The sequence below is a fragment of the Adiantum capillus-veneris genome, chromosome 13 (genome assembly GCF_014529385.1).
Source record: "Adiantum capillus-veneris isolate H3 chromosome 13, ASM1452938v2, whole genome shotgun sequence".
In the NCBI taxonomy this organism is placed as follows: domain Eukaryota; kingdom Viridiplantae; phylum Streptophyta; class Polypodiopsida; order Polypodiales; family Pteridaceae; genus Adiantum; species Adiantum capillus-veneris.
This window is the reverse complement of record NC_140943.1, coordinates 116,552,909-116,563,263: the sequence shown is the minus strand read 5'-3', so window position 1 is coordinate 116,563,263 and position 10,355 is coordinate 116,552,909. Positions and strand designations below refer to the sequence as shown.

At 41.7% G+C, this 10,355-nt stretch overlaps 1 protein-coding gene across 2 annotated transcripts in view; it reads right to left on the bottom strand.

The window, feature by feature from the left end:
• Positions 1-1,925: 1,925 nt before the first annotated feature.
• The window catches only part of PBA1 (N-terminal nucleophile aminohydrolases (Ntn hydrolases) superfamily protein), a 64,995-nt gene continuing 56,565 nt past the window's right edge, over positions 1,926-10,355 (bottom strand). For both annotated transcript variants that reach the window (XM_086527258.1, XM_086527257.1), the window contains 4 exons: positions 2,893-3,004; positions 2,741-2,814; positions 2,412-2,486; positions 1,926-2,300 (listed from right to left, as the gene is read on the bottom strand). In XM_086527258.1, coding sequence (XP_086383384.1) covers positions 2,175-2,300; positions 2,412-2,486; positions 2,741-2,814; positions 2,893-3,004 — 387 coding nt within the window. In that variant the 3' untranslated portion in view covers positions 1,926-2,174. The remainder of the gene's footprint in view (positions 2,301-2,411; positions 2,487-2,740; positions 2,815-2,892; positions 3,005-10,355) is intronic.

The following is a 10,355-nucleotide window of genomic DNA, read 5'->3' as shown; positions in this document are numbered from 1 at the left end:
GTCATCCTTTTGTGCATTTTTTGGTCCACGCAAAGTTTTGGAAAAGTAGTATTTTCTAGCCTTTGTTTTGGAAAAGTAGTATTTTCTAGCCTTTATTTTCTAGCCTTTGTTGGTTGTGCTTTATAACAGAGGTTAGTGTTCTGTAGGTTTTTCTTCATGAAGGCAACTTTTGCATCAAGTGAAGCCATTGGCACGGTTGACAACAAAGATGTTTTTTCCATGTTATTTATGAGGACAAACTAGACAGGACAACTAGCTACTTTGGGCATACATTATGTAACATCTCCTTGTTGCAAAGGCCATTTGAAAGATTGATCATGCAAGGAATTCTTAATGCTTTACCAAATTCTTATTGAACCTTTAGGTTTGTGAAAGAGAATAAACTGGATGATGTGAAGTTTGATGGTCTTGTCTCAATATTGCTCCATAAAAAAAGCCTAGTCCACTAAAAAAGGGCTATGTAGCATCCTTTCAAACAAACATTTGTGGGTGCACAGCTAAAGAAACAATATCATAGTTACCAGCTAATGCTTCTACAAGTAGCAAGTCTCCCCCTACATCTACTGCTTCAAATAGCAATAGGTGAACTTTGGCGACAAACGCAAGAAAAAGATGAAATATGATCATCTTATCAAGCAAGGTCCTTAGCTTATGCCTAAAGAGGCTCATATAATAAAGAGGCAAATATAGCCATTGTTGATGGTTCTTCAAATGCGGATTTGGTGAATGTGGGGGATGCAGAATGGGCATTTAGTGCACAATATAGGTATGACCCATCTATGCAAGATGCATGTATTGCAGAATGTGGATCATGTCATATTTTGACAGTGATGCAACTAAGCACATTACGTCTAAACGTGATTTTATCACTTGTCTTGCAATTATTCTTAACAAGAACATTGTCACATGTGTCAACCATGCCTTCTATCCATCTACAAGAGTTGAAAAGGTTGCACTTGCTGCTTGCTGCAAGTGGCAACTCTTCAACACTTTCTGATGTTACTAGGATCAAGAAGAACCTTTCATCTATAAATATTCATCAAAAACGCATTGTCACTTTGCACTCCACTACAAAGTCCATCAAACATATCAAAAATGGGGGAAAAAAATTAGCATAGTTTTGCATGAAAACAAGTCTACTTTGAAAAACTAGATGAAATTCAAATTCCTTCAGCATATATATTACTCTGTTTGCAAAGAGGCAAAGGGGATTTTTTCATCCGCTTTCTATTAACCATGCAGCTATCTAAGACCACATACGAGAGAGAGAGAGAGAGAGAGAGAGAGAGAGAGAGAGAGAGAGAGAGGCTCTCTTAATATCGTTCACTTTAAAAGAAATATGGTTTAAATTGTAACGACCACAATTTAACTTTAGAGCACAATCTAAGGCACCTCTGTAGTAAGCAGCATCTTAAGTTATAATCTTACCAGAAAGACAAGAAAGCACAAGAACCGTTAATCCTTGACTTGGTGACAAAATGCAACTAACACATGACCAAGTCTGGACACCCTTTTCTGTAGTACCCAAGGTAAGCATGCTAGATCAACTCATACAAGTTTGATAGGCAAGAAAAAGCTTGAGAGTACTCTGTAAGTCACTAGGTGGTAAAGATTACTCCAAATCCTTCAAAAAGTACATTAAAATGACCATTTCTGGGTTTCCAAAACCTATCCCTTGGCCCTGCTCTCACAACCTTCTACCTCGACTTCAAAATTGATCCACAGACCTTCATTTTTGACACACACATAAACCAAATCACCACTTTGGCAGCTCATTTGGTGTACATATTAATCGAAACTCCATCGACCTTGATCACCAAAACCACAACACAAACAGAGCCAGAAAAAAAACATAGAATCCTTTTTCCTGGCTTTCTTCCCATACGCACGAAGTGACACAACATTTCGTACTTGTACATATGACCTAAGTGAATGTGATATTTCCTTAATTGAATTCTTTCAATATACCCAACAACTGCATAAACGCTTGAAAAGTAATGCATTTTCAGATCAGTCAATCTCCACAATAGTTCAAAGTCTTGTTCAACACTGCTTCCAATAAAAGCAAGGCAGGTCTTTCTACAAGAGAGCTCAAACTAATCATCTGACACCAACTGTCAGAGTCAGAACCTTGGTTGTACCTCCACTTATCTCTTTTTAATTTGTCTGCTTGCTTAAATTCTCATTGGTTCAACTTCTGTGTTCACATCGAGTAGGCTGTTCTGTGGAGGAATCTCCTCATACCAGCGCGGTAGTTTATCGCCAGCAAAAAAGTTTCTCTGCACACCTTCCTCATTTATCTGCACAAGTTTTTTTTTTTTTTTTAAATCAAAAGATCAACCTCAATCCACACCTTCCGTAGCTCAAGAAAAGGATATGCAGAAATCACATATGTAGTTGAAAACCCATACCACAACTGTCCTCACTACACCACCACTTCCGCTATCACGGGCCATGGCCAGCGATACTGCCTTTACAACAAGAGCCTGCACCAGGTCAAAACAAATATCTAAGCAAAATGAAAATCTACAACCCCTTTAGATGTCAAGAAGAGAGCCAAGCAGAGACTTACTGCACAATAAACAGCGTCTAGAAATATTGAATAGTCAATTGCAATGATCCAAGCATTTGCAAAAATAGTTAAAACCAAATGCGCATATGCACACACCGCGTTTGTGCAGCATCCTATTATCCCATCCTTATTACAATTCAAAATGAACTCAGAATTGTGACCACTTGCCTCCGCTTCATCCTTGGTCATGCCCTCTCTCCAAGCCTGATCTAAAAATCCATAAAGGTAGCTAGAACCAGAACCTTAAAAACAAGAACGAGCAAATGTTAATTAATTGTAAGTTGCAATTCTCCTGTAAGCCTCAAATCAAAGATAAAGACCTCCTGTAGCAAATGGAAGTTTCAAAAATGTGCCACCAAGTGGAATGGCATAGATGCTTCCACCGTCGTATTTATCCCACCCACCCACGATTAAACCTGCTTCAAGAAAAGACTGCCAGATACTTCCAATCAGTAAAGCAAAAACACAATGACATATTCACTCTTTTCATAGACATCCAAAGAATGTGGAGAGAGAGAGAGAGAGAGAGAGAGAGAGAGAGAGAGAGAGAGAGAGAGAGAGAGAGAGAGAGAGAGAGAAATGAAATGAAATGAAATGAAATGTTATATTAACGTCTTCAAAAGGCCAAAGTGACCTATGAGACCAGGAAGTTACAATGCGGTGTATCTGATATCAAGTCAGATTAACAAAATAAATTAAACTAGACTAGGGATAACAAGATATAAATACTGCGGAATCCTAAACTAAGCGGATAGGTGTGAAAGGCGAAAGCCGAAAGGCGTGAAACATGTGAACTGAGCTATACAATGTGTACACAATTTGGGAGGGAAGTAGAGATCTATCTGCATAGAGATCCATCTTCATCTGCACTTTGGACGACAAAAAATTATGGCTCGAATCCTTTGCTGTAGCCTCCTTCGGAACTGTGTAGCTCCTCTTCTCCATCGGGGTCGTCTAGATCTCCCTAGCTCCAATGCACGGTCTATGAGAATGCCAATAGTGCGGGTAGACCTCTCCACTGTTGGTTGCTCCTCTGTCTGTTCTTCTGGGTGTTCAATATCTAGTGTAAAGAAATCTGTGAGAGAGAGAGAGAGAAATGAAATGAAATGATATATTAACGTCTTCAAAAGGCCAAAAGGACCTATGAGACCAAGCCATTACAACATAGTGAATCTCATACCATGTCCGGCATCAAAAAGAACTGAAACAAAATACAATGTGTAGTACAATGAAAGAAGGGGGAAGATATGGTGAAGATCAGAGAGAGAGAGAGAGAGAGAGAGAGAGAGAGAGAGAGATATGAAATGTTATATTAACGTCTTCAAAAGGCCAAAATGACCCATGAGACCAATCTGTTACAAAATGGTGAATCTAATACCATGTCTGGGTGCAAAAGAACTAGAACAGGAAGAGAGAGAGAGAGAGAGAGAGAGAGAGATTTTATTAACCACTCATAGAGGCCGAAGAGAACTGGCCTGTGAGACAAAACGATGTACAGGATTTTAGTGTCATCCTGGCATCATTGTATACAATCAACGCAAAGAAAGAGTCTCTGCTATGATGTAGCAGTGTCAGAGACTGGATGGTATACAGAGCATGAAAGTGGCGTGGATGGGATGCATGAGGGCTATATATGGAGCTCTACTCCCTACGGGGCTCAATGCATATCAATATGTGTGACAGTAGATCATCATGAAAAATGCAAGCCTACTTAGCAGTGAGCAGGTTGTAGTATTGTGGACATGTGGGAGCCCGCTGTAAAGACTCGAATAATCTGGTACAGGTTCAGTACTTGTCTCTCCTTTCTGCCTCTGATACTCTGGACCACATAAGAGTTTCATCTTCTCTCTAGTGGTGGCTGCAGTATCTCTCAGGAGAGTAAGGGCTGTTTACCTCACCAAAATCTGGCTCTGTAGAAATTGCTCTCACATCGCATCAAAATCCTGATGGTGCACAAAGCAACAACCGATATCTGTGGTTTGTGAGACAATGCATCTGCCACCACATTCTGCTTTCCCTTCAGATATACAATCTGGAAATGAGACTGTGACAGTATGTTTGCTCATCTTATGTGCTTCTCTAAACGCCACTAAGTCAGCACGAATAACTGCTAAAAGATCCATTTTATAAATATGTGCAACCCTCTCTGGCTTTCACAGCATCCAACTCTCATAAGCTATGGCATGGCCGTCTTGCATTATGACTTCTCCCAAACTGCTTCCACAAGCATCACAGTACACCTCAAAAGATTTCTACGAGTCTATTAACTTCAACACTGGCCAGTAGTCAACTTCTGCTTGAGTCTCTCGGAAGCTGTAAGTCATGAAAGTCCCCATGTGAATGGTACCCCTTTCTGAGTCATGGAGTGCAACGGCGAAACAATCTCCAGAGACTATCAAATGAACCGCTTGTAGTAAGAGCATAGTCCAAGTAAGCTCCTTACATCATGTACATTCCTCCAAGGAAGCCAATCTCGAATAGCCACCACTCTAGCCAGATCCATGCTAACACCTTTGGGCGAAACAATATGTCCTAAAAAGTGCATCTTCCGTAAAAAGAACTTACTTTTCTTCCCGTTGATAACTAATCTGAATTATTTTAAGGCTTTGAATACTTGCAACAAATGCTCTTGGTGTTTTGTTCGGACTTGGAGAAAACAATGATGTCGTTGAAAAATGTGCCCACAAACTGTCTTATGCTCTCGAAAGAACTCATCTTGTTGAACATTTTAGTAGCAAGCCTTGTAGTCGATACACATCATCCAAGATTCGTGTTTCTATTGTACAAGCAGTACTAGAGGCCAAGATAAGGTAAACTACGCTAATCAAACCCTTCTCCAAAATTTCCTGTACTTGGCTCATAATTTCTTCTTATTGGGCTCTGCTCGCTCTGTACGGTGGCCGGATCTGAGGCATCTAATTAAGTGTTTGAACCAAACACCCCTCCATTAAAAAGAATCCCTCTTATCCAAAATATGAACGCTTCAATCCAGAGAGGGAAAAAACGTTTACACTTCTGAGCCTGGCTAGATGCACACATTTTTAGCCATTTTTTGGGCTTTTATGTTTTTTGCACCAAATACACATTTAGCCCTAGTGTTGCCAGGCTGTGTTGCAAGAAACGCTGCCCCAAGCAGCTGGAAACGCATTTCGGCGTTTCTGGCTGGGGGATGCGTCTCCAGCTGTTTGGAAACATGTCAAAACGGCACTTCCAAAAAGCCACACTAGCGTTTATTAATGAAGAAATGGCCACCTCAACCTAACATTCTATAAATAGAATGGTTAGGATTTTGTAGTCATTCATTGTGTATTGAGAGCATCAGTTGCAGAGCACTTGTGCTCTCTCTCTCTCTCTCTCTCTCTCTCTCTCTCTCTCTCCAGTGTTTCCGACGCGCGTGGCTCACACCCTCTCCACTACTCATTCTCATAGTGTGAACTAGACGAGAGTATGAATGGTGGAAGGCTGCCTAGGCTCGTGCAGTCTGAACCCACTCTAACTCGCCTTCGAGTTTCACATCAATAATTAGGGTTCCAACTCGACCCTTACTATTCTTCAACTCAATCTTCTTCGCCCGATAATCCACTACAACGTTGTTCTCATGGTACTAAGTGTCACCGGCTTGGGCACCCCAAGTCGAGAAATCAGGCACGACACACGAGAGAATCACTTAAAATACTTCACAAACTTACAATCACAGTTCAATTTGATCGACACAACCCGGAGTAGTTCCGTGCCAAGAGAGATTGGCCCCAAAGACTGGCAATACTTTCAGTATTTCTTTTATATTAATGCTTGAGCAAAGCACAACTCCCGAGGGGTCCACTGCTCTCGGACTCAATGTCCAAATGACTTGAAGAGTGAGGCCCTTTAAGTCATTTTATTCTTACAAGGGATGCCAAAAGCAAAGCCCCAAAAGCTTAAAAACTCAAAAGCAAACAGTCCTAAAAGCAACTGGTCAAAAAGCTGGTCCATAAACCAAGTAGCGTAAATTACAAAAATCTGTACTACTGCCACGTCATAATCTGTCCGTTTTTGCCACGTCATTGTTGTGTCCGGGCAATACCGCCACGTCATCAGTTTGTGACATATCCCCCTCTTGAAAGAATTGTAATCGCCCTCAATTACGCCTGCAATATCAGACATAAGCCATAAACCAGTTCAATAGACATTGACTCTAAGTACCGACGCACTAAACGACACAAATCCAATACTTGTGCAAAGACGACAGTCACATCACATCACATTCAGATCACAGGTAGATCACATCAAATCTCATTCAAATCACATCACATAGAATCTAGGACCATGATTCCTGGTGACGTATTTAGCAATCGCATCTAGATCCGCACCAGACCTCACTAATGTCGATTAACTAATCCCATATCACCATTACGTCCATGGATTCGGTTTTGATCTAAGACCATGATTCTTGGCAACGTATTTAGCAATCACATCTAGATCCATCCCAGATCTCACTGATGTCGAATTGACTAATCCCATATCGCAATCATGTCCATAGATTTCCGAGACCAAAATGTTGCAGTCAATTGGTCAATCATTCTATCTATACTCCAGCACTATGATGCGCGAGTAATCATTTCCAGGGATCTCAATCCATCGCTAAGTTCATACTGAACAGAGTGGTCCAATCATTCAAATCTACGTGTATGGCCATCTCATCCCTTAGAAACTCTTGATGTGCCCACGACAGTTCCATTGAAACAGTCGTGATTCAATATTCATGATTCGTTATCCGGTTTATTCGGGAGCTCTCATTGCTCCAAAATCATCATCCTCTCATTCTCAATCCTATTATTTGTTCACAAATAGCAGGTTCTTCCATTAGTTTCATTCAAAACTCATGATACTTATCGGTTTCATTGTGGAGCGGTCATTGCTCCCAATTCGTCATCCATTATCATCGATTTCACTTGTTATCTGCACACATCTAGCAAGTTCTTCCAGAGAAAATTAATCTCATACATAAATCAGAATCATCTTCGGAAATTCCTATTCCAAAGTTCTTCATTCACACACTTAGTTCATACTGAACACATTGTTTCAATCATCTAGTCATCTCATCCGTCCAGAAGTCTTGATGCACCTAGATCCCTATGTAGCCATCTCATCCCGCAAGAACTCTTAATGCGCTCACCACAGTATCCAGTCATCTCATTCATATGGGAATCTTGATGCACTAGAATCATTCAACATGCGTCATCATCCATTCATTCAAATTCATCATTCTTATCTTGAATCGACAAATCCATTCTTGAGCTTTCGTCGCTCCCAATCTCACCATCTCATCCTTGATTTCACCTGCAACACAGGCAACGAGATGGCTCACCTCGTTGCAAAAGTGTGGATGTCTAGCTCCATGCTTCCCAATCCATACAGATGCAAGTTCCTCGCTCCTATTTCCGGTTATCTGTCACAACAACCAGATTATCAGTACATCAGTATCCCTTTCAGTGTCCTTTCCAGTATCTAGTTCATCTTCTGGTCAGTAGTTATGTTCCAGCTCTTCGTGCAAGTAAAGCTTCCGCTTTTCTGCACTCGTCTCTCTTTTCATCTTTCCACCCCGTCTTGAGAAAAGACGCAATGGCCTCACGCCATCTCAAGTGAATCTCATCAATCGGGTAATTCTTGAGGTGTTTCGCAAATCTTGGGTTTCTGGAGTACTTGGTCAATCTTTTCACAAATGTGTCAACCTGTAGTTAACGCTTGTACTTCGCTCTGGCAAACTTCTCTATCGTAAAAAATTTGCCCAAATCTTCATTCTTTTCTTCAATTCCCGGGTCGCATTTCAACTCTTCTTTGCCTTCCCGCCGAGAGGTGTTATCTCTGTCAGATTCTCCACGAGAATCCATGTGCAATCCGAGATTCTTTATGGCTTATGCCCTAAAAGACAGAGCGATAAAGACAGAGCGCGCCGGATACGTGATGAAGTAAGGGTGGCAACAGCTAATATGTCCGAGGTCGGGACACGAAGATTCTTCAATAACATTTTCCAAAGTGCTTCCCAAAGTGCCCAAGTGCCATGTTTGCTCTTTGATAGAACCGGTATGCTTTGAGAAAAGCACACGCCTGATGCTCTGATACCACTGTCACCGGCTTGGGCACCCCAAGTCGAGAAATCAGGCACGACACAAGAGAGAATCACTTAAAATACTTCACAACTTTAAAATCACAATTCAATTTGGTCGACACAGCCCGGCGTAGTTCCGTGCCTAGAGAGATTGGTTCCAAAGACTGGCGCCTCTTTCGGTATTTCTTTTATATTAATGCTTGAGCAAAGTACAACTCCGAAGGGGTTCTCTGCTCTCAGACTCAACGTCCTGTCACAAACTGCTGACGTGTCAAAGCCCTGAAGAATGGAGCCAACCTACAGATGTCGGCAGAGGGGACTAAACCCTAAGAAGAACAAGTAACAGAAGAAGAAGTCCCACCAACCTATGGGGACCCCGTTCGATGGGGCCCCAAGTGACATAAAGGATTAAAATAAAGGAAGACCCACACACACACAAAGATAGACTTGCACCAATACTGATGACGTGGTAGCTGTACGGGCAATTTTCAAAAATTATGCTGACAGTACTGACATGGAAGACTATGCGAATGCTGACGTGGGAGTTGTACAAAATTCCGCGATTTACACTGGCAGCTTTTTGGCATTGCTTTTGGACCAGAAGCTTTTGAGTTTGAAGGCTTTCCATGTAAACTGCTTTTCATAGCCCAAGGGCCTTAAAAATATGTGCTAAGGGCTCATTCTCTGGCATGCTTTCTGGAGAAGGTGCAAAGTCTGGAGTACCGGCTTCTACTAAGTTCATGCAATATAAAGAGATACCGAAAGGGGCGCCAAGGTTTGGGGCCAATACTCTCTGGGGTAGAATACCGCCACTCCGTGTGCGTGTCGTCTCTCTCTCTCTCTCTCTCTCTCTCTCTCTCTCTCTCTCTCTCTCTCTCTCTCTCTCTCTCTCTCAATTCAGTTGTTATTGTAACAGACTTGGACACTCCAAGTAAAGAATCAATCGCGGCAGCACCAAATAACCACTTCAAAACAATTCACAGATCACAATAGATTTGCACAGGCCCGGTGGAGTTCCCGTGCCTAGAGATATTGGCCCCAAAGACTGGCGCCCCTTTCAATATTTCTTTTTGTATTAATCAATTCAAAGTACAAGAGAGTGGCTCGGATTTCACTCTCAAACTCTGCGTCCAGATGCTCTGAGAAATGAGGGCCCAAGCCACTTATTTAAAGGTTTACAAGGGATGCCAAAAGCAAAGCCCCAAAAGCTTGAAAGCAAAAGCCTGAAAGCAAAACCTCTTTTCCCTCTCTCACAAAGAGCTTCTGAAAGCAAAAGCAAATTCTCTCTCTCTCTCTCTCTCTCTCTCTCTCTCTCTCTCTCTCTCTCTCTCTCTCTCTCTCTCTCTCTCTCTCTCTCAATCAATGAGAGCAAAAGCTGAGATTTGCGTCGCTCTAAAATTTCCCCCAAAAAAAATACGCGATTTTCGAAAATTAGGGTTTCTATTGTCCGCCACGTCATCACTTTGTGACACACCCCCCTCTTGAAAGCATTGTAATCGACCGCGATTACGCCTGCAAAACCGACAAAAGCCATAAACCGTCCTAGCAGACACTGACTGTTAGTACCTACGTACTAGGGACACACATCTAGCACATGTACAAATCGACAATCACATCACACGACATCACAGGACATCACAGGACATTCAACATTCATTCAAATCTTAGACCATGATTTATCAGCAATGTAGCTAG